Below are 24,521 nucleotides of genomic sequence, written 5' to 3' on the forward strand. Positions count from 1 at the left end.
TGTTTCCATGGTAATAGATGAAAATTTCTTTACCCACAGAGACGGCCTCTCGATTAGTTCATGCGCGCCACCGCTATGTAACTCTGATCGAACAGTTCCCATAAGCCTGAGCAATCTCCCCTATTATCTCTGAACCAGCTTTGGAGAAGATTACAATCAAATACTTGCACCCTTTACATTTTTTATGTTTGTTTTTTTTAGATGCTACGGAATTTTTAGTTTCGTCAAGTTTGCGGCATTTGATGATGGTAAAGTGGCGGTCGTGGGGGTCACCCAATCTCTGCTATGAGCTTGTCCAAATTTTCCTCTAGATGGCTCTGCTTCCTATTGTCTAGGGAATTTCGATCTTCGAATGCTCAAATTTGAACGGTTTCTGGTCTGCCAATTTTCATCATCAATGGTCGGCGTCGTCATATTTCTTTCCTTTCAACGTCTCTCCCGAGAACAGCACAATGGCTGAGGTACGAATTTTCTCAATTCATTCAATAAAATCCGAGTTTTTTAATGCAATCTCGACAACGGAAATTCAATCCACTACACCGTTCTTCTCATTGGAATTTTCCAACCCTAGAAAATGAAATATTTTCCCCTTCTGGCATTATTTTCATATGGATTCATGTGATTGCAGTGGTCATAATTTGAAAGCTATTCTCGAATGTTAATGGAATTATTGAATTCTTTATAAACGCCGATGAGTTTTCAGGTTGACGAAACTCTGAAGAAGAAGAGAACTTTCAGGAAATTCACTTTCCGTGGAGTGGACCTCGATCAACTCCTGGATATGCCAAAGTGAGTTATTTTTTTGTGAATTGTCGGGAAAGATAACCTGTATGTTGAGAGTGCACACTGGTGGTGAAAAGTGGTTATGTGCGTTTCAAAATTCCAGTCTTAAATTTTCTTTTTTAGAGAAAATCCTTAAATATAGTGAAATGATACCATGAAACGTAAAATAATACTTCCCAACGAGACTATTTGACAATTCCTGTATCTCTATTGACCATTATTTCCTCAAAGTTTCACGATAAAGCTGGAGATGTATTCAAGTTTAATGATCCTTTCATATTTGTTTATGAAAATATAATATATTTTCGTGAATAGGGGTGAATGGGGCAGAATGAACACGTAGACTTTTTCGAAATATATTAATGACGTTTTGAATTCGTAATGTGAAAAGTGCATTTTGCGGTTCCCTTTGTGGTGTACCTAGACTGCGCTCAATTACGAATATTTAAAAAAAAGTCAGAAGTATTCATTTTGTCCCCTGTCATGAATGAAGAAAACTGTTAAAATTGAAAATTTTTCATATTGTAGTAGGAAAAATACAGGGATGGGAACAATGTGATATTTCCAAAAACATTGAATGTCCACGCTCAGAAACTTACCAATTCATATTTTCCGTATAGACTTTGCCCAATAGATGGATTATCTATTTTTCGATAGGTAGTTGCGCGATGGTGTACGAAAATGTGAACTGTTGCTTCGAATTTTCCTTAACTGTTGTGATTTTGAATCTCAAAATGGCGGTTGTTTTCAATGGCTAAAAAAACCAACATCCCACTTTATAGTATTTATAAAGCTTTTCATGGTTGAATCTTACAAATTTTTACTTGATAGCGTATTTCTACGTATAAATTACAGAAATATTCAATTCTGATTTGAGTGAAATTTTAAACACGCAAAAAAAAGATTCACACAAAATCGATCACCTTCCAGACAGATTTAGTATTTTTGCAGCTCAAACCTTTACTACTTGAATGAGTTCTTGGAATATTCGCCATAACATTGGGAATAAAACTTTACGAAAAACAATGAAATAAAATATAGAGACATGGTACAAACAAGATACCACCTTAAATTATTTTAAACTTCAACGAATAATTTTTTATTATTCACTTTCTTTTTTTTCAGTGAGCAACTCATGGAATTGATGCACGCCCGTGCGCGCAGGCGTTTCTCCCACGGTTTGAAGAGGAAGCCAATGGCTCTCGTCAAGAAACTACGCAAAGCCAAGAAAGAGGCTCCACCAAATGAGAAACCAGAGATCGTGAAAACTCACCTTCGTAATATGATCATTGTCCCAGAAATGGTTGGCTCGATCGTTGGAGTTTACAACGGTAAAACATTCAACCAGGTTGAAATCAAGCCTGAGATGATTGGACATTACCTCGGTGAATTTTCAGTCACTTACAAACCTGTCAAACACGGTAGGCCCGGTATTGGTGCTACTCACTCCTCTCGTTTTATACCACTGAAGTGAATGATCGAAATAAAAGTAATTATCTGGTATATGAGACATTTTTTTTCTTTATTTCTCCGGTGATTCGAACGTTCCAACAGTCAGGTTGGTACAATTTCCCCCCCCCCAATTTACTGGTAAATGTAGGGGTAAGCAGGGCTAAATGAATAAGTTGGACTTTTCATCAAAAGTCCAAAGTAAAAATTGTGAAATTCAAATAGTGAATTTCTACATCTGTATTAACTTCGACAATATTGGGAAGAGATTCTATCACTTTTTTAGATTATACACTTCTCTGAATTTTCACGAATTACTTTTACCAAATGCTTGGTTTCTATCGTATTTGCAATGCGACAATTTCTATAAGTTAGTAATGCTAATTTGTGAAAATAATCGAATTCTGCATAAATTTGAGCAAAATGAATGGGAATAATTTGAATACAATTCGCTACGAATTATTTGAAATTCCGAATATTCGCACACCTAGTTTCTACGGGAGTTATTTTTTTCTTCCACTATTCAACGGAAGTCGACTAGATTCTACTGAACATATATATATTAAGATTTTATACCACGATATCACTGGAATCCTGAAGTGATCCCGTTGGATCTACTTCAAAAACCTGCATTACAACGCACTGATTCTAGTTTATTGGTAAGAGAACAATTCCTAAAATAAGAATCATTCCGAGTTCCAATAATTTCCAGCGTGAAACGAATTTCTTCTTCATGAACTAAAGTTGAATATGAATGGAAATAAAATATAAAACTGAAATTTTTGATTCAACAAATTGGCAATCTCGCAAATATGGGCTCCAGTCTGCGTTTTCTCATTCCGATATGAAATTTCTTCATTGATGGATATGAAAATTAAACAAAAAAATTACATCCGTATTTTCTTTCTTTTAATAGGTTTAGACGATTGTGAAACTCTGCGTTGTAATGTCATAACTTCACAAGTCTCCATCATTATTTCAGGAATAAATATGTAGTTAACATTTGTTATCTAAGTTTCGTACTTCATCTGTTTTTTCAAAAGATAAATTCTACGTAGTGGGCAAATTGGGGAAAGGAATAACAAAGGAAACTCGGCATAGATTTATTGCTTATTTATTTTAATAAATACATGTTTTGTTTTTTTTTCATTTTTTTAATTTTATAAACTAAATTAGTTTATAAAACAGGAGTGCACTCGTGGGTACAGTTTACAAACAGCTGATTAACCCCTTTACTTTATCAATCAGGAATATCAATACATATGTAGAAACAAATCTGTCTAATGTCATGAATGATTTTTCAACGAATAATATTTTCACGTTCCCTTCTGCTTTTATTGATGAATATTATAGTAATAAAATTCATAAAACTGATAATTGAAGAAATAAGGCTAAAACTGTACCCAATAAAAAGTAATAAACAAGTGCAAAATCCTATTTAATTATTGAATAAATGATTCATCGTTGATAAAGTATCAGTGAATGTTTTGTGATACTTTTGAGGAATATGATGTTGAATTTTATTATTGATGATAAGTGGTAGGCGCTTTAAAAATCACCGTCAGGCTGTAGATCGAACCTTGGCGGGAATGAGGAACCATCGAATGGGGTTTTGAAAGCTGGTCTGTGTGGCTGTAATTAAAAAATCATTGCACATTATTTTCTAACTGAAGTGATGATTTATCTGAGAAGATGATTGAGGAAATGAGTAATTTTGGTTAATCTTTTTATTCGTGATGCCAGTAATTTTCTGGAGAATGAAGAGAAAACGAAGGTCCTGAGGGGTGTCATTGAAAAGCTAAGGAACGTTCTGATGGAACCCACTACCCTGCGACTCATTTCGTCCTAGTAGTCCCTGAGTTATGACAATTTTTCGTTTGGCCATCAGAAAAAAATTTTATGATCTTTATTCAGTTTCTCAAGAACATGCAAAGGGAACAAAGTCTCCAAACAGAATTTCAAAAGAAAAAATTCCTCAGTTTTTCGATTACATCAGTACCATCCTAAAATTCCCCACAGAAACTTCAAAAATCACAAGTTTTTCATTAATAATCCTCATCCCACTCAACTATGAAACATGAAACGTCGTCAGTACATAAAAATGAAATAGACAATTTTTTTCATTTTTGTTTCCAAAGTGGAGGGTCGTGGATACCTCACAGGTCTGTTTATCTGTAAAGGATTGCGTGATATAATGAATAAACACAGAGTGAATACAATACGTGTGGCAGTGTGTGTGTGATTGCGATAACGAACTTCACACACAAAATTAACTACACGTACACACGCACTTACATGAACCAGTGCGGTACAGATGAATTACTCCGATAGAACTGCAGGCTTACGAGCCTTCTGCTGGGGCTACATTTAGACATGATAAAGGTCATTCCCCGTACGGAATTATCAATTTTTAATTTTTGTTTCTTCCAACGCATCATGACAATAGCCAAAATGATTCAATAGTGAATTTGAAGAATAACGTTTCTGCAAAGCACACTCCCAATGAATCAAGACTAGAGAAGATCTCATTTTGCTTCATTCATTAATGATCTAATCCACAAAATAAATTACGTTGTCATTAATGATAAGCAATTAATGACTTTGCAGAATGGATTTCTTGTAATACTTGGTCATTTTCTACTGATCCTTTCCGGCTTAAAAACGAATTCGTTCAATCGACTATTGAATGTCCTCTCCATTAATCCTTCACGAATGAAAAAAAAAATGAATAGAAAAAACTAGCAGTTTCTTCAACAAATTCTATTGTTTTTTTCCACCAATTCTATTGATTCTATTGAAGATAATGCAATTTTATCGTGTCATTGTTTTTAAAGATATATTTGATGGAAAAAAGTCATTGGATCTTTATTTTTCTATAGAAATTCTTGGGCATGAAGTTTTTTCAGCTGTATTTTTAGTTGTTTCTTATATTTAAATCCAAGAAAACGAATTCAGGAAATTTATGTCCAAGGATTCTAATAGAAGGAATCAGAAGCAGAACAAGTGGTATAGATAAATCAACATCCACAGACTTTTTTTCTGTAAAAAATTTTCAATTGAAAAATGCACGAAAAAGTTGTATAATTTTTGATTGGAATTGCGAAAAAAAGCACTGAATTTTTCATAGAATTTTAATGAAACTCTAATAGAAATTCAATAGAGTGTTCAATAGGTTTTTCTATTCAATTTTTTCATACGTATTTTACTGAAACTTCTTGAAGAATGATAAATCATCTTACCGCTGGGCTAAGACCACGTGCTTGGCTACCTCCACGTCCTCCCTTAGTACGGAACTTTGTGATTGCCTGTTCAGCGAGATCTGCTCTCTCTTCGGCTTCCTCAAGCTCCTGCTGTGCCTTGCGGAATTTAGCAAGATTAAGTGCTGCAATTTCTTCAGCCTCTTCGATCTGCCTCTTGTATGTCTTGATTTTCTGTTGTAGTTTGTCAACGAGGTCCTGCATGCGCTCGTGGTTCTTGCGGTCCTCATCAGCCTATAAATGACATTAATAAAAATAATGAACAAATTCTCTCGGGAATGAGATGAAAATATCTCTAGATCTCTTACCTGGAAGCTGAGCTCCTTGATGCGACGCTCAGCCTTGCGCAGGTTCTTTTGTGCGTCAGCGTGTCTCCTTTGTTCTCCATCAAGTTCGTTCTCAAGTTCCCTGACGCGTTGCTCCAATTTCTGAATGGCCTTCTTTCCACCCTTGAGTGCGTTGGCCTCAGCCTCATCCAAACGTACTTGAAGTTCCTTGATCTGTGCCTCAAGTGCTTTACGCAGTTTCTCTTGCGTCTGAGCATGATCCTGTTCAGCTCTAAGTTCATCAGCCAATCTAGCTGCATCAACCATTGCTTTCTTCGCCTTCTCTTCGGAGTTCTTGGCCTCATTGAGAAGTTCATCGAGGTCAGACTATTGAAAAAGAAAAAACAAAAATAAAACAATGACAATGAACGACAATATCAATCATTTGCATTTCAAGGATGATGAAACTTACGTGAAGGGTCTGTAATTCAGCCTCCAATTTCCTCTTGGCAGCTGAGATGGATGCGTTCTGTGCACTGATGTCATTGAGTTGTTCATGGGCGTCAGCGCATTCCTGCTCTGCCTGTCGGCGTGCACGATCAGCCTGCTCAAGAAGAGTGCGGCTTTCTTCAAGTTCATTCTGAAGAGCATTGGCTCTGCGTTCAGAGATTCCAAGAAGTTCTCTAGCCTCATCCCTGGCTCTCTGTTCCTCCTCAAGTGCGGTCTGGACGTCCTTGAGTTGCTGCTGGTATCTCTTGATGTTCTTTTGAGCCTCAGCATTGGCTTTGTTAGCGTGGTCGAGGGCAATTTCGAGTTCGTTGATGTCAGCCTCGAGCTTCTTCTTCATTCTGAGTGCCTCAGCCTTGCCCTTGGCCTCAGCCTCAAGTGATGCTTGCATGGAGTCAAGTGCTCTCTGGTGGTTCTTCCTGGTATTCTCGAATTCTTCCTCCTTCTCCTGAATCCTACGGTCAATCTCCTGTCTGACCTGGCTAAGCTCAAGCTGTGCACGCAATACCTTGTTCTCCTCTTGTTCAAGTGCAGCCTCAGCCTCCTCAAGAGCTGCCTGGAGTTCGTCTTTCTCGGCCTCTAGACGTTTCCTGGCCTTCTCAACTTCGTGGATGTTCCTTCCACCCTCACCAATCTGGTCAAGCAGGTCCTTAACTTCATCAGCGAGGTTCTTGTTCTCCCTGCGTACAGCCTCAAGTTGTTCCTGACTTTCTTCGTATGCTCCCTTGAGGCGGAACAACTCGGTGGAGTAGTTCCTGCACTCCTTCTGGCTAGCGTCAAGTTCTGCAGCGAGATCATCAACCTTGAGTTTCCATTCTCCAATAATCTTGTCGAATGCCTTCTGCTTCTTCTCAGCGGCATTGGCGATGGCTGTAGCTCTGTCGACCTCGATCTGCAGATCCTCAACTTCAGTCGCAAGACGCTGCTTGGTCTTCTCAAGAGCGATGACCTTCTGGTTGAGTGACTCAATGGTTTCCTCAGCTTCAGCGAGACGAGCTTGGAGTTTGCGTTTAGCTTCCTCGAGCTCTTCCGCTCTGGCGACACCCTCCGACTCGTACTTCGAGCGCCACAGTTGGGCTTCTGCGTTTGCCTTGCTCAACTGGCGTTGGAGATCTGCCTTTCCCTCGGCCTCTTCCTCTACCTGTTCCCTGATGTTGTCCAGATCGTGCTCCAAATTGCGGAACTTGCCAAGGAGAGTAGCGCGTTCGCGGCCCTCCTCGTCGGCAAGACGTTTTGTGTCCTCGAGCTGCGTTGTCAGGGAGATCTTGATCTTTGATAGCTGCGATACCTGAGACTCGGCCTCTTCCAATTGCCGGAGGAGATCGCTGTTTTCGATTGACAACTTCTTCTTGGCAGCATCGAAATCGTTGACCGTGCGGTTTAATTCCTCGATCTTGCCTTGGGCCTCGTTTAACTGGTGCTGGAGCTGCTTGGCAATCTTTTCTTGGGCAGCCTAAGAATTCGGTCAAGAGTTAAAACATTGTTGCAAGAGATCAGTAATTTCCATGCGGTTATCATAAGAACATTGAATTAAAAAACGAATTTAGTTGGGATTTCGATGTTGCTTGGTTTAGGTTTTAATAAAGAATTCACTCAGCTGTTCGGGAATTAAATCTGGAAATAAGGATTGAAGGGTCAAAAGTTACGTACGCAAAAGCTGCAAAAGCATTAATAACTGATTATTCATTTTTTTTTTTCATTTAATCGGGGCCTTCGCATCCTTATACCGGCATTAGTACTGCCTGAGCATATTTTCTTTTATCTTAGTATTTTTTACCTTCTCATTGCTCAAGTGGTCAACGGATGCGCGAAGGTCGTTCAATTCAGTAAAGTACTGAACCTTTTCTTTCTCAATCCTGTTAAATTACAAGAAGACATGGGATATACATTTCGGATCACACAATGTTTAATTTCGTTCATGTTGGGATGTATTAGAGACCATTGATCCTTCTTCTAAATTTCCATTCCATGATATTCAATTAATATTTTTATTCCCTGTGGGTTTTTGTGGTGTGCATGATTACACAGAGGGGAAACGACCGTTGATGCCATTGCATTGACAAATAATCTATACCTTCTCCCTTGCAACAGCATCTACTGCCGCACGAGCGGCGTTCATTTCACCATAGACATCGTGCCGGCTTTTTTCCGCTCTAATCAAAAGGGATAACTTTTTTTATAACTATGTAACGTTTTAATTATTTGTCGAGGGGAAATGAAGTTGTAATATTTTTTTCGGAGCTTGGAGTTTTTTTTCCAGAAATTGTAGAAAAATTCATAAAGCCGCATAACAAAAAATGTTTGGAATCGAGGATCAATGATTGATGAGTGGTTACGCACCTAGCCTTCAGTTTGTTAAGAGTGTCAATTTGTTCTCCCATCTCAGCAACAGCATCATTGTGCTTCTTTCTAAGACTGGAGAGGGATGATTCATGCTGGATGTTGGCCTCTTCAAGATCCCTCCGGAGCTTGGCGAGTTCAGCCTCTCTCTTTTTGTTGAGCTCAATCTGGGCAGATGTAGCACCACCAGCCTCCTCAAGACGTTCACCAAGTTCTTCAAGTTCCCTTGCCAAGTCACTACGCTGTTTCTCGGCCTTGGCACGTGCTTGTCTCTCAGCCTCGACTTCTTCCTCGAGTTCCTCGATACGTTGTTGCAATTCCTTGATTTGTTTCTGGAGTTTTCCAACGAGTCCTTGTTCATCTTCAAGTTTGGCAGTGAGGGATGATAATTCTTTGTCTTTACGTTGAATTGTCTGTTCGAGTTCCTTCTTGTTACGTTCAAGGTCGGCAACGGCTTCCTGGGTCAATTTAAGGTCGCCCTCAGTTTTTCTCTTCGCCTTCTCAACATCAGCACTGAAAAAAAATATATAAATTGAAAATTTTTTTGATACTTTCAATGGAAATGATTCAATTTGTTGTAGAACTACTGAGATATTCCCATGAATAGTACTGCAAATGTTCATCTTTGAAACTTCAAAGAATCACTCACCGGAGTTTCTTCTCGCGCTCAAGAGTATCTTCAAGTTCGTCAAGGGTCTGTTCAAGCTTAACCTTAACTTTGTTGAGGTGGTTGACCTTGTCTTCAGCGGCCTGGAGTTCCTCAGCAGTCTTTTGGTTGGATTCCCCTTGGCTCTTCTTCTCCTTGTTCAATTTGTTGATAAGTTCATCCTGATGAGCGATTTCATCATTCAAATTTCTAATTTGGTGGTCCTTAGTTGCTTTATCCTGCTCGGATTTTTGGATTGCTAACTCGAGGTCCTCAACATCTTTCTTGAGTCCGGATACTTCCTGTTCCAATTTTTTCTTATTCTGGAAGAGGTTATTCCTGGCATCTTCTTCTTGTTGTAATCTCTCGGTGACATCCTATGGAAAGGTGAAGGTGAAAGTGAATGAGGGACAAAAAAGTTCATAGAGATATTCACATTGAACCAAATCACAATAAGTAAAACAACAATTCCTTGGGATTTTTATTTCAACTAATCAATGAAATGGAGAAATATGTTAAATATAAGGCTTGTTTGCCTTCAGAAGACAAACATCTTTACTGTTCAACAATTTTCTCCATGTTAATTAACTATAGAGGTAACGACAAAAGCATTCCAAGATGAAGACACGCTGTGACTCGCAAATGTTATCTATGCTCTTATTGGCAGATAACGCGTGTAGTGCATCTGTTCTTCCTCATTTTCTCCACTTAGCCAAAATCAAGAGCTCCTCAGACTGTTTTCAAGATAGCTTCCAGTGTTCAAAGCCCCTCTTTCAAGACAGAAAACTTTTAATAACCTGGAATCTGTATGTGTTTTATATTTAGAAAAAGAAGTAGTGGTGGAATACATGATTCTGGTGTTTTATGTTAACTTCAGCAACCTCTAAATGGTATCGTTTGCCAAATGATGCTTCTGAAATTTTCAGGTCATGCACATCTATCACGAAAAAATTAAAGCGATGAGTCAATTTTGATAGTGTCGCCAGGAAATTAAATGTTATGGCCGCTCTTGATAATTATCTTTATTCAGTGCTTTTAATAGAAAAGGCTTCGGAACTCGACTGGAATTTTTTTCTGTGACTTGTGTGACTAATTTAACATTCAGGAACACTAAATTATGTCATGTTAATTCTGTCTGGTGGAATTATCTTGAGAACAGTTGGCAATGGGGAGATGTGTTCTGGACGAAAAAAAAGTTCGGTTTAGAGTGCTGAACGGATTGAGAATTTCTCGGTGGTTCAATTAGATGGTGATTTAGATGTAGTTGATTAATGGGACTTTCTAATTTTGGAAAATTCGCGGAAACGTTTTGGGAGAAATTGGCATAATAAACTCTATCATTCGGCATTTCTCTGTATCACTATCAACTGATGAAATTATCAATTCGAAACACTTTTGTTCGAAAAAATCCCAAAAAATTGTAGACTAAAATGAAAAAATTGACGTAAAATTTCATTTTGAGAGATCAATAATAAGATTATTATACTCACTAAAAGTTGAGACTCAAGATCCAATTTCTGTGCAGCCAATTTGACAGCCTTCTCTTGGTATTCTTGAAGAGATCCAGCTTCACCCTCCAATTGACGAAGGAGATCGGTCTTTTCAGCTAATAATTTGCTGTTCAGTGATTCCAATTCCTTACGTGCCTTCTCCTCACGTTCGAATGCCTCTGTTGTAGCACGGCACTTCTCTTGGAGTTCCTGTACAACGGATGCAACAGCAACATTTTCAATTTCCGTTTTTACATTCTCGGTAGTCGGAACTATGACATTCTCCATTTTTCAATTAATTTTAAATGTTCTTCTCTGCACTTGAAAATTTTCTAAAAATTCTTCAAATTTCCAACGTCAATTGTAAAGGCTTTTTTGAATTAAATAATGTTCAAGAAGTTTCTACGATTTACTTCACTCATTAAATTTTTTCAGCTATTCGGAAACCGTTCCACGAATCCTCGCGAAATGAAAAAGAAAAGTTGGAAGGAAAGATCAAATTTCGATTCGTGTTCGTAGTAATATTCAGATCGTTCAATAGTTCGTTAGCAACTGAATCCAAATTTCCGCGAGCCCCAAGTTTTTAAATATAAAAAAATCAAAAAGAAAAATTTCTGATTCCTCTCTCTAATGCCTACTCCCCTCTTCTCTCCCCCACTCTTAAGAATCTTTATATTTGAAAATATTTATATCTCATTGGAGCTTCTGAGCAGATTCAAGTTGGAGTGGGGAAATAAGAAGGGGTAAGAGTAAAAATAAATTTCCAGTGGTTTGGGTAAATTTGCGATACAGCCTCCAGCTGTTGATGAGTTTGAGAATCTGCGATAGTCGATTTTAGCCTTACACCTCATCATTTCTATTTTTCTGTAATTTTTTTGTTCCTAAAAATGGTGAAGAGGGGATAGAGGGATGGTCCAAGCGATATATCTGCACCCGTTCTCTAGCGGCTGAAATCATGAGATCGAGTTTCAAACGGAAGTATGGAATTTTATCAATGGAGTATTCAGTATTTTTGGTGCTATCTGGGTAATCAGATGAATGATACTAATGGAAATAGGTGCATTGGGCTCTGCAAAAATTTCCAATTTCAAATGATATTTGTGAACTCGTTTTACTTTGATATTTTTCGAGATATGAAAAAGTTTTGGTTCCACTATCGCAAGGGTTGTTTTTTGCATCTGAAGAAAGATATTCGCATCTGAAGAAGTTTCAACTATTTTTCACTCCTGAAAGCTTCCTTCGGAGATCAATTTTGTTTTATTTCGGAGCTCCCCATTATATGCGAAATTACATCAATAATTCTCTCCTCTTCCGTAACCGCGATCCTACCAAAATTCACGGAATCTAAATTTGAACTGATGATTCTCTCATTCTAAATTTAAAACATACGCTACTGCAAGGAAAAAATGTGGGTGGGTTTTTTTTTATGCCACGAGCCATTCCAGAGGAATTTCACAGTTATAAATATTATTCTCTTATTTCCGTTTATTATTTATATTATTTTTTACTTACAGCCAACTCGTCCTCGATACGACTGGCGTTCAGAAGTGGCCTGACCTTCTGCCACAGTTTCCACCATGGCCAGGTACGGAGTTTGAGGTATCTGCGCAAGTTGCGTTGAACAACTTGTAAAGCGAGGCGCTGCTCCTGGAGTTTCTTAAAGTCTTTGCGTGCGAGGTAACCACGGGCGTATGCCTGCATCCATGCAGCGATCTTGCTGAGGCGTTCGTCACGGAGCTCTTCCATTTGACCCAAGACTCCAGCGCGGAAGAATACCTATTGTTTCAATTGAGAGCAAAGTGTTTAAAATTAATTTTATGTCGATATCTTGGAGATTCTGCAAGTGTGTTGAGGATGGAGAAAGAACTCGTATCATCAGGAGCTACTTCCAAAGAGAGTCTTGGAGATTAGAGAAAAGAGTTCGCTCAAATATTTTTTTCTTGAAAAGCGGAACTATTTTTTATAGTTGGATATTTTCGTGTGAAAATCATATTTTCTAATATTCATGGAGCTATTCACTAGTGAGATCCAGAAGTCTCTTTATGAGAAACAAACTTGGAGAAGAGTCACTTCAGGATAAGTACAGCCAGACTGCTATTTCTCATAAAACTTAATCTCGCATCTACAAACTCCGAAGGATTCTCCGTCAGATTTTAATCTATTAAGCATTTACTGCTGGAGGAGAAAAAAACACGAAAAAGTTGTTCCGCCCTGAATTCTTTGGCTAAAGCCCCAAGATTTTTTACACGTATGCATACAAAATTGTCAGTATTGTAGAATAAAGAAAAATTTTATACTGGCTTGATCACAATTGTCTTCTATTTGCATTATTTTCTTAGAGAGATATCCAAGGATCTTTTTTGTGGTACAGACTACATTATAGATTCTAACATTTTCAATCATCAAATTTGTCAAGTAAATTGCGTGAGAAAAATTTAAAAAAAATCATGACTACTCAGGGTCATTCAAATTACATTTTGCACAGAATTATTATTATTTTAAGCATTTGTTGTTTATAAATGAATTATTTTTTTATGCATGAAATCGATTTCTGGTAAAATTCTGAATATGTATAAATTGGTTACGATTCCGAACAAATGATTTTCATGGTGGAAAATTGATTGATTATAAATAATTTATAGAGAATGCTCGTAATTTTTTAAAATTGCAATTTTTTGTGATACCTGCCTCAAAAGTGCACTTTTCGAAACTGTTTAGCGTGTGTAAAGCGGTTGTTTTCCGCACGGTGTGCGTAGAGTTCACGAGCGTGCACAAAAACAACCACATCATCCCCACTAGCATTCCAAACAGTGAACTCGGCAGGTACCACAAAAAATAGGATGTGTTACACGTGCGTGTGAAAAAGTGGAACTTTATGCACTAGTAACACACTATACTATTTTAATTATTTCATCAATTTTCCTCTTCAAAAGTGAACTTTCTATTTTTTCCGATTTTTCAAATATTTGCTAATGGTTCGACGTCGAGATTCAAATTCAGACCTGCAAAGTTTAAATAATAAAATCACTGTAGAATGTCCGGAAACTTTGGGTCAAATGGAGCCCAAATAAAGGTTCTGATGTTCGATTACAAAAGTAGAAAAGCATTTCACTGGAGAAAAAATAGTCAAAGTACTTGGTACAAAGTACTAAATGCTTAATACATTTCAATCAGTAGATTTATACTTTTTAGAAGTAAAAAAAACACAAATCTCCATTAATATTGAACTTGGATGAAAATTCCAAACTCAAAAGCTTTTCATCTACTTGAGACACACAACTCTTTCTCAAAATATTTTCTCTCACCTGCAACAATCATCTCGGAAAAAAATCCTGAACCTTAATTTTTCAATTCAGCATGTAGTAATCACATTAAAAGCACTGAACTAATCAATCTTTTCCACTTTTTCAGATGACTTCTTTGGAAATATGGACAATGGAATTACATGCACAGGATGACGTAAAAATCAAAGAAAGATTAAAGATTCGAAATTGAATAAATAAAAATAAATAAAGTTTCAGTTGTGAAACCAGAGGTGTCTTATACCTTGGTAGCTCCCAAACGGTACTGGTCTTGCTCGAGTGAAATTGCATCGAGAATTAATCCGCATGCTTTTTTCGGATCCACTCCATCTTTCACAGCATTTGCGGCCAGAATTTTGTATCTGTTTTTGCATTGTGGTTTTCGTTGCGTGATCAGGGATACAACAAAGGAAAATATTCATGCATAAGTCACATTATCCAATTCTCATTGTCTGATCGAGAACTGCTATCAACTACTTTGGAATTATGATAATGTTTACTCAACAAATAGATAGCAAAAATTGGATGAACTAATGCTACGATCAATTAATGAGTAGTTTGACATCCAGAAAGCATGACAACATTTCTGTAGTCGATTTATTTTCCAGAGTAGTTAAAAAATTAATCAGAGGAATCTGAGGACTTCATTTCGAACTCTAATCTGTGAATAGTTTTCAATCGAAAGTGAGTCCTGTCTTAATTATTTAATAATACTATTAGTCATGAAAATAGTATTTTAAGGATTGGGGCTGGTCCTTGTCTATTGATGACCTTCGATATGATTATTTATGATTAATATCCCTGATACGATCAAGATCATAAAATTCATCAGAGTATAAAATTAAAAAATAATAAACCTTTTCATCAACCTGTTTCATCAACTTTTTCGTTATCAAACAGAACATTCAGAAAAAAATCTAATTATCTCAGAAAAAAATGATCTTGAACACAATTCAATTTAACTCCCAAAGCATTCTAATAATCGCTGAAATAAATGCTGTAAAAACAGAAATAATGACAATTCGATCATGCCTTGGTGTGTCCAAGACGATACTGATCAGGATCAAGACCAGATGCATCCAAAACAGCAGCGGCTGCCTTCTTTGGATCACCAGCTGCTGCATCCACTCCCGCTGGTGCCAATATCTTGTACCTAAATTGTGGAATTGCACGCAAAAAAGGGGAAATACGGGTACAAACTGAATTAGTGATGGAATTTACGAATATTCATACTGGAATCATTCAATGTTGAATTCATAATTTCAAGGTTTTCAGTATCGCAATTGAACGCCTTCCCAATCCATTTCGATCATTTCCTACATAAAAGTGGAGTTCTACTCGGCTAAGGGGGGGGGCACAAAACAGAGATAAAAAGGGGGTCACAGCACCGGTACGTACTTCAAATATCTAATTGGTCTATGGTTTTTCGGTTTATCAATATTTTTCGGGGAAGGGGAGGGTAGTAAATACATGACTCAAAAATTCAACAACAACAAATATGGAAATGATACAGGGGGCAGAAGGGGTCATTTAACTAGCCTTTGTGTGACCAATCCTATAAAGATCTGGATCAAGTCCGCAATCATCAAAACACTTTTGTGCTGATTTTTTTGGATCTGGTTCCTGTGTCATGGCGACTGGCGACAAGATCATGTAACTATACCAGAAAATCTAGTAAGATCTCTACTCAGTTGTCTATTTCTCTTTAGATTTGAGATTCTAATGGGGAACACTAGTAAGATTTCAATTCACTGCTCTGATTTTCTTTGAGTTTTGGATTTTAATAGAGGTATTTGCCAAAATTATTGGAAATCCATGTTGTAATTTAAAAATATTGTTCTTGTAAAATTTTCTCCAATTCCAGAAGTTCTAAAATTCTTCAAATAAGAATTTTATTGGTTGAAACTTCCCGAATATTATGATGATAAAAAAAACTTTGAAGTCAAAAGTAATTCTCGTCCAGAAGAAGGCGAAATTTTTCATGCATGGATATTGTATTTCCAATAATTTCCACTAGAAATCTCTTTGAAATAAAGAAATTTAAAAAGAATGATTAACGTACCGAAGTTTGAAGTCAGGGTAGTTCATTCTGTTGGGGAAACCTTTGCGACAAATACGGATACCCTCAAGTACACCATTACAAGTCAGCTGGTGCATCACAAGATGAGAGTCAATGACACCAGGTTGTTTCATTTCGTTGGGAATGATACAACGGACGAAGTGAGGCTGAGTGGCTCTCAATGTTGTCATGAGGTTATTCAACTGTTCCTTGTATGATGATGATACAGTTGAGAAACCACCTCCCTTCTTACCACGTCCACCTTTAGCATCACCACCACCACCACCAGATTGACCTGGATGGTCAGCAAAGATTTCGACCAACAGTTTGTTGCTTGATTTCTTGAATTGATCGACAACAGTGTCGTTCAACGGATCCTTGTTCTTCTCCAGCCATCCAGTAATATTGTAGGGTACCTATGAATGAATGATTCGATAATGCTTACACCCTGGCGGATCTGTCGATTGTCTGGTAAAATCGAGCGGTTCACTAATTCGATAATCATATTAATGACATATGTTTTCCATACAATTTTCAAGTATTCGGAATATAAGCATTTCGCTTGTTTTTTTTTTGCCATGAAGACAATAGAAACGTTGAGTGAGAGTGGACAAAATTCTTTCTCATCTTAGAAAGAAATCTGTGATCAATATTCTTTACTATCGGGGGGAGGGTTTTACCTTGCCCTATAACGCGCCTATCACATGATTAGAGATTTTTGCAGTTCCCTCTGATTAAAACAAATACGATGGCACGATTAACGAAGACGGCCTGCCGTTGCAAGGGGGTCTGATTCAGATACAAATACTCCCGAAAGAACAGACATGATAATTCTCAAAAATTACCTGTCGTACATATCCCTCAGAAATGGGAAGTTGGTGAAAAAAAAATTCGTTACTATTTTCATGACCGAATTGATTTTTTTCTCCATAAACAGACTGAGTTTCACCATCAAAGATGTGAAAAGTCAAATGTTCTGATATTCTCATCACTAAAACGATGAATTCTCACAAAATTAAAATGTTCTCTGAGTACATTTGGCAATACTCTCCCTTCCATATTACAATCGACAACGAAACGAGTTTTTACAATGTATTCACGCATGAAAAAATTCCATAAAAAAACTTAGGGAATTCTCGTTAAAATTCTATTTATTTTTTGCACTCATTCTATGAGATATTCGATAGGAAAAAGGCCATAGATTTCGATTTTTCTATATGAATATTCTCTTGGAATTTTTTCTATAAGAATACTTGGGCATGAATCAGAGTGCAGTATTCGGGGTCACATGACGCGTTTCACACTGATAATTTCCCCGGCTGCAGAGAAATTATCAGACTAACAATTTTCTCAATTCTGATTTTGACCAATTAGAGAGCAGTATTCGGGGTCACGTGACGGGTTTCACACTGACAATTTCCTCAATTCTGATTTTGACCAATCAGAGTGCAGTATTCGGAGTCACGTGACGCGTTTCACACTGATAATTTCCCCCGGCTGCAGGGAAATTGTCAGACTGATAATTTCCCTGTAGTCTCTCAATTGTTTTCTACGAATTTGACAGATATTCCTCACATTTTGGTGAAATATGTCCCGTAACCCCGAACACTGCACCCTAATCGGCCAAAATCAGAATTGAAGAAATTGTCCTCCGACTATCTCTCGACCTTCAAAATTCATCAGATATTTCCCTCAAGTTTCCCTGCATATCAACGATCGGGATCAGTTTTGCAATAGAATCCGTTGCGCTGGCGCTCGGAATTTTAATTTGCAAAACTGATCACTCTCGTTGCTCCCATGCAGGGCAATCAAAAAATAGCCTACAAATATTAAGTCGGTTCCGATCATCGGCCGTGGAGCGGCCTTTCATCGGGGCCCCGACGTTTGGTGTCCGGATATTGGACCAATGTTTGGCCTTTAATCGGGGACCTGATGTTCAGCGAGCAGATATTGGGCCGATTTTTGGCCTTTCATCGGGCCCCGATATTCGGCGACCGGATATTGGACCGATATTTGGCCGTATTGAATATATCGGCAAATCCTGCATGGGCACCGCAAACAAAAAATTGTGAAATTTTCGATAATTTTGAAGGTCTTGGGGTGTTACAGCTGAAAGTTTCCCATCCCGAAAACGAATCGATATAAATTGTCTCCATTATTTTTCTGTATGCTGAAGCACAATGTTAGAAAAACATATGTCAAAATGGTTGACCAAATGTCCATCGAGACCGCTCAATCAACCGATGATCAGTCTATTGGAAATGGATTGGTCTATGCAAGATCTCATTCGATAGATGGGGAAAAATTTCTTTGGGTTTTCAACGGTCTTGCATTACCATGATACTTACATTACCGGCGTAGTGACCAATGGCGAAGTGAGCCGCCTGTTGGCCGGGCTTTGGTGGTTTTGGCTTAAGGAAGTTGGGACTCTTGCCAAGATGATTATTGTTCAATTTCTCCTCAAATGTCTTATCCGTGGCCTTGGGGAACATAGACTCTTCCTCAAGAATTGAAAGGATACCCATGGGCTAAATTGGAGAGGAGACAAGTATTAGAATCGAGACGAATGTCAAATTGCCTGATTATGACTCATTCTCCAAATCTTCATCATTTTTCATTTCTTTCTAATTTCCACTTTAATGACATTCTAAATTTAGAAAGATGATCTCTACTGAAAAAATTAATAAATTAATCTTTATTTTTGATCAATTGTACTATAGATAGATGACATTAGAATCTACTGATAAAACTATTGATACAATTTATTAACTCAATATTTAACTCAATTTCAATATTATTTTTCTACTTTTACTGAAAAACTACACATTTACATGAACAATACATGAATAAACATAGACAGCATAATGTAGTCTTGCAAGTGCGCAGTTGAATGGTAAATAGAGGCGAAGCAATAACGGCGGACAACGTGGAAGCAAGCGTTTCGTGCAAATGAATAAAACTCCGTAACCTACCTTCTCAATGAGATTGATGGTGGCTTGTAAATCCATACCAAAATCAATGAATGTCCATTTTATACCTTCCCTCTCATACTCCTCTTGTTCAAGTACAAACATAAAGTGATTGAAGTACTGTTGCAATTTTTCGTTCGTAAAGTTGATACAGAGTTGCTCAAAACTGTTTTTCTGTCGTTTTCCCATGGCATCATTGGTGCATGCGTGTCCCACATATGCAAGACAAAATGCAACACACACACGCAACACAAAATGAAAACGGAATTAAGTTTTTTTGGGATTCTGTAGCATTCAAGATCAGAGAGTTTCCGAAAAAAATGAGTGTATCCGATGATAAGCTAAATTTAAAAAAAATCAACGGAGCAAATGATCTTACACAGTGGTATCATAAAGGTACCCGTGACAACTCATTTTTTTCCACTCGCCCATGAATAAGAAAGACAGAAACATTGAACGAATGATTAACGCATTCAGAAGACCTGAAAGTACATGATTAGTAGATAAAAGACTGGTGGGAACGATCACACTCTGTACAATAAGAGTCATCATGCTCGTGTAATGAGTATAATTTATTGAAAAATCGTTGGCCTGTTATAGTCAGGCACTCTTCACACAGTCCCACTTGTACCTTCTCAATCAAGTCAATGGTTTGTTGAAGGTCCATGCCGAAGTCAATAAATGTCCATTCAATACCCTCACGCTTGTACTCTTCTTGTTCAAGAATGAACATATGGTGGTTGAAGAATTGTTGAAGTTTTTCATTCGTGAAGTTGATGCATAGTTGCTCAAAGCTGTTGAACTATGAGTTGCAGGATTTTGTGTGTGCATAGTGGTTTTTTGTGGTTTTGGTTTTTATGGAAAAAAGAAAGGCAAGACAGTTGTCAATGTACTGCTTTATGCCGTGGGTATGGTATAAAATTAAAAATAAATTGATTATTATTAATATTATAAAATAAGATGAACATTTGGGAAGGGATAGAGTAGTGCAAGGTGTGTTATTGACTCTAAAATTCTGAAAATTAAAAAATGTTGAAAACAAGAATTTTTCATTTCTGGATTGATATGTTTCTTATTTCAAACATTTTTTTTAACCATCTCCAAATACTTCTTCTAAAATTCTAAAATAATTCCAAATGACGGAAACAATGACCTTGCATACTCAGGTCCCGTCACATATTGTGGAACAATGGGTTGGGAACTGTGATGAGGCAACTCTCAGTATGCCTTTTTCACTTATGGAAGTAATGAGTTTCTGTAACTCCATAAGCCATTATTCAGAAGTGAGTACTTGATAGGGTAAAAGGTGGGGGGACGGTTTATGCATTCGGAGTTCGGATTATACGCCGGAATATCCGAATAGACAGTGGGAAAAATAAAAGAGGATGACAATAACTTCAACTTCAAATACGAGATGAAAGACACAAGTAGACTGGCAGTGTGATCAGAACAGATGGCGTAACAAAATTTTCACATTTTGCACATTGAGAAGAAAATCAAGAAACATTGAACAGATAAAACCTCAAGGCACCACTGAATCAATGTGGTTTCCATTCCGATGATCTTCTTTTCTTATTTTTCATCAGGAATTTACTCCCAAAATTCGTTTTTTCATTTCTTGGGAAGTTTTGTTTGCTTGCGCGTTCTTTCGTTTATTATTATAGAATACCTTTTCGATAAGTTCAATACACGCTAGTAAATCCATTCCGAAGTCAATGAATGCCCATTCGATGCCCTCTTTTTTGTACTCCTCTTGCTCGAGTACAAACATATGATGATTGAAGAATTGTTGCAACTTCTCGTTGGTGAAGTTGATACACAGCTGTTCAAAGCCGTTGTACTGTTTCGAGCAAATGCAAACAGGGAATTTCAAAGTAAAACTATTGTCAGTAACTCATGCTTTTTTTCTCCTGGAATGTGTGGTATATCTTGAAATTATTGGGACATTGATGGAGCTACTGTTTTTAGCAAAAATTGGGGAAAAATAATAGATTCTAAATAAATTGATCATTGAGATCAGTGCGATTGAGAATCCAGCAATGGAAATAGGATTGCTAACACCTTCGTGAAGAATAAAACATAGAGTAGAGAGTAGAATACAAAGCATATTTCTCTCTTGATGCTGAATAGTTCGTTGCAAATATTTCTTGAATAAAAGACCAATCGGGATATCGATGACTTTCCGAAACATTTACAAATGTCCAATTGAATAAGGAAGAATAATTAAAAAAACAACATTCAATAAAAAAATTATTTAGTCCAAAATGTTAGAATCCTTCCTGAGCGTATAACTGGAGTAATTGCGCTCATCATGGTTCTGTAACTCCACATAGGAATGTCCGAAAAATTTCGATACACATAAAAATTGTATATCGTTGTCAAATTGTAGACATTTGGATAACGAGGGTATCCTCTGTGAAGTAATCTCTGTTCTGTTGTAAAAAAATGGTGAGTTGATGAAAAAAAATGATGAGCAAAACAGTGGACAATCACGTCAGTAAGAAAAAGCACAAGTATCGGCGAAAAATGCAGTGTTTTGTCGCATTTGGGCCATTGATCTTCGATGGCTTTGGTTTTTATGGTTTGCATTGGGTTTTTGTATACCTTCTCAATAAGTTCAATACAGGCAAGGAGATCCATGCCAAAGTCGATGAATGACCATTCAATCCCCTCGCGTGTGTATTCTTCTTGTTCAAGAACAAACATGTGGTGATTGAAGAATTGTTGTAGTTTCTCATTGGTGAAGTTGATGCATAGTTGTTCGAAGCTGTTAAACTGTTCAAACGCCAGTATAATGGTCAAGTTTATACTGTTTTAATATTCATATATATTGTGTTTAAGTATTCCGTATCGTGTTTATAGCAGAATCTGTTCATAGATTCGCTGAAATGTGTCTTTTGCATCGCCAACACCTTTGGAGATGATGATGAGTGTAGTTTTCGGTATTTTCTGCCCAAGTTATCGCAGACAGTAAAACGTTATTCCGGAAAAAATTATCGTTCCAGTCAGCCAAAAAACATTTGTTTTCAACATTTTTCTCTACCACAAATAATTCAGTACATAATGAAGATAGAGAAAGATGTTTAGCATCCAGATTGTCCAGTTCCAGAAGATAAACATTTTGCCATAGGAAAAACCCAGACTTTTACGTTTTTTGTATGAAAATACTTGCAATTTAATAGTCATTCGCAATTGTAGTCTGAGAAACGCGAAAAAATTGAATTGCAAGTATTTCGATCATTAATGGGAATCAAAAGAAACTTGCATGATGAACAAAAAAAAATACAGTACAAACTATTGATAATTGAATAATTTCGCTTTCAACGATTTTATATTCATCATTGTCATTTTCATAATGATATTCGGCATGATTATCATCGTTGAAATATGATAATTTTGATGGTTAGGTAGTATTTGTAATCAATCAAAAATAATAGCAAAAGTCCACTGTTTTAAATGTTCTGTATCTGGATTCGCATGAATGAGAGTGATCTGTCATGTGCAAATTGGGACACACATTAATATTCGACATAATTATGATCGTTCTAATATGATAATCTTGATGATTAGTTGCTACTCCAATCTACTAAAAATAGTTTCAAAGAATTCGATTGTTTTTTTTCATGTCCTGTATCTGAATTCGGAGAATTGCGCGTAATGTATCATGTGCATATCTGGAGCACAAAACAGAAAAATTCTACATATCTAGAGAAAACTATTGGTATATTTTCACTGGGGGGAGGGGGGGGGGGGTATACAAAACTTTTCGAGGAATGTCTAGATGCACTAAGAAAAATCGGGTCACACCAAATCAAGGGGTGGTTCCAAAAACGGGAATGTAGGAATTCTCTTCAAAATAGTATCGTGAAGGAGAAAACGATGAGATCGCGCTTGCAAGACCCTCTTCATTAGCCTGTCAGATGATGAATAATCATGAATCATGAATCATCTGAGGACTAATTTCAATGAAGTGGGTACCTTCTCAATAAGTTCAATACAGGCTAATAAATCCATTCCAAAATCAATGAACTGCCATACGATTCCCTCTTTCTTGTACTCCTCTTGTTCAAGTACAAACATGTGATGATTGAAGAATTGTTGAAGTTTTTCATTGGTGAAGTTGATGCAAAGCTGCTCAAAACCGTTGTACTACGGGGATCATTGCAACGAAAGGGACAATTTTAATAAATTCAATTGTGAAATACTTGGTATAAACACCGAAAAAGGGGTGGGGGACTCCGAGTTCATTAAATATTGTCCTGAAATTGGTCGTTAGCAAGTCAAAGGTGAATTGTGCAAATTTTTATCCACTTCATAATATGTATGTGTGATTGTAATCATTCATACAATGATAATAATGAGAATTTTCTGGGACTGGATTTTAGCTAATCACAGCGCAGTATTCAAGGTTACAATACTCTTTTGTTATCAAATTTTTTCGAAAATTGCACACTGGCTTCTGGGAATTGCATCGGATAATTGCATAGTACCTCTTCATTTATTTCTAACCAATTGGATGTTTTGCTGGAAGAAGCCCTCGGATACTGCGCTCCGCTTGGCTAAATCCAGTCCCGGAAAATTCTCCGCCGAATATCCCTCGATCTTCAAAATTAATCGCAATATTTCTCTCAAGCTTCCCTGCAAACAAACAAGTGTCAAGTTTTGAAGAAAAATCCTTCGTGCTACGCACTCGGGATTTGTAGCCTGCAAAACTTGACACTTTCATTTGTTTGCAACGAAGATATCGGGAAATATTCCGATAATTTTGATGGTCTCGGGGTATTATAACTGACAATTTTCGGTATTGAAATGTTAATCTATAGCACATTTCGACTTTTACCTTAGGTTTATGATTATTTCTATCGTAATGAATTATTAGGATTGAAACTCACGTCGAAAATCTCAAAACCAGCAATATCCAGTACACCGATGAAGTGTTGACGTTTCTGTTGGGTGTCTAGAGTTTCGTTACACTTCTTGACGAGCCATTTGAAAATTCTGTCAAACATAGCCTTGGACATGGCACCAACGGAATAGGCAACCTGGTCCTTGTTACGACCCTGGGTCACGAACTCGTTACCGACTTTAATTCTTGGTTTCAAAAGATTCTTGTACATGTCTTGGCAGTCGACACCGAGGAGCTTAGCGACACGTTCACCTTCCTACAATGGGAATGACTGGATTATTTCTTCGCCTCTTTTTGTATATGAAATCTATTGAGTCTTATAAATGTGGGAAATTGAGATTAGAAAAAGATTCTATTGTGTGGCCAGAAAAATTTTCGTTGAGAAACACAGATTGACGATTTTTTCTCCATGATGGGCATGTCGTTTTGACACGCAAGCTAATTGAAATTGCTTCACATCTACAAGTTTGTCCGGAATCGAAGCGGTCTTGTCCTTGAGTCTAGAACTACGCACCATACACGATATGCTTACAAGCAAAAAAAACTT

At 37.2% G+C, this 24,521-nt stretch overlaps 2 protein-coding genes across 19 annotated transcripts in view; one reads left to right on the forward strand and one right to left on the reverse strand.

Annotated features, from left to right (window-relative positions):
* Window positions 1–208: 208 nt before the first annotated feature.
* LOC107045994 (40S ribosomal protein S15) lies at window positions 209–2,288 on the forward strand. Of its 2 annotated transcripts, XM_015268421.1 has the most exons (3): window positions 209–461; window positions 704–789; window positions 1,909–2,288. In XM_015268421.1, exons 1-3 carry the CDS (start codon window positions 453–455, stop codon window positions 2,255–2,257), a joined length of 444 nt encoding a protein of 147 aa, XP_015123907.1. In that variant the 5' UTR covers window positions 209–452; the 3' UTR covers window positions 2,258–2,288. The 2 variants fall into 2 exon arrangements, with proteins under 2 accessions (XP_015123907.1, XP_015123906.1); XM_015268420.1 differs by lacking the exon at window positions 209–461 and having other exon boundaries at window positions 677–789.
* Window positions 2,289–3,330: 1,042 nt separating this feature from the next.
* LOC107045995 (myosin heavy chain, muscle) overlaps window positions 3,331–24,521 on the reverse strand; it is a 29,788-nt gene continuing 8,597 nt past the window's right edge. For 4 of the 17 annotated variants that reach the window (XM_015268430.1, XM_015268427.1, XM_015268422.1 and 1 more), the window contains exons 9-22: window positions 23,961–24,230; window positions 21,673–21,843; window positions 18,448–18,627; window positions 16,103–16,515; window positions 15,073–15,193; window positions 12,251–12,514; window positions 10,739–10,948; window positions 9,252–9,625; window positions 8,603–9,115; window positions 8,040–8,118; window positions 6,228–7,715; window positions 5,798–6,142; window positions 5,472–5,723; window positions 3,331–3,864 (exon numbers count right to left, since the gene is read on the reverse strand). In XM_015268430.1, coding sequence (XP_015123916.1) covers window positions 3,781–3,864; window positions 5,472–5,723; window positions 5,798–6,142; window positions 6,228–7,715; window positions 8,040–8,118; window positions 8,603–9,115; window positions 9,252–9,625; window positions 10,739–10,948; window positions 12,251–12,514; window positions 15,073–15,193; window positions 16,103–16,515; window positions 18,448–18,627; window positions 21,673–21,843; window positions 23,961–24,230 — 4,764 coding nt within the window. In that variant the 3' untranslated portion in view covers window positions 3,331–3,780. Of the gene's footprint in view, window positions 3,865–4,527; window positions 4,594–5,471; window positions 5,724–5,797; window positions 6,143–6,227; window positions 7,716–8,039; window positions 8,119–8,602; window positions 9,116–9,251; window positions 9,626–10,738; window positions 10,949–12,250; window positions 12,515–14,284; window positions 14,403–15,072; window positions 15,194–15,579; window positions 15,698–16,102; window positions 16,516–18,447; window positions 18,628–19,071; window positions 19,243–19,699; window positions 19,871–20,737; window positions 20,909–21,672; window positions 21,844–23,046; window positions 23,218–23,960; window positions 24,231–24,521 lie in introns of all 17 variants that reach the window. The other 13 variants (XM_015268431.1, XM_015268423.1, XM_015268438.1 and 10 more) reach the window with 9 other exon arrangements.

The sequence above is a fragment of the Diachasma alloeum genome, unplaced genomic scaffold (genome assembly GCF_001412515.2).
Source record: "Diachasma alloeum isolate Michigan unplaced genomic scaffold, Dall2.0 Dall_scaffold_01164, whole genome shotgun sequence".
Classification (NCBI taxonomy): domain Eukaryota; kingdom Metazoa; phylum Arthropoda; class Insecta; order Hymenoptera; family Braconidae; genus Diachasma; species Diachasma alloeum.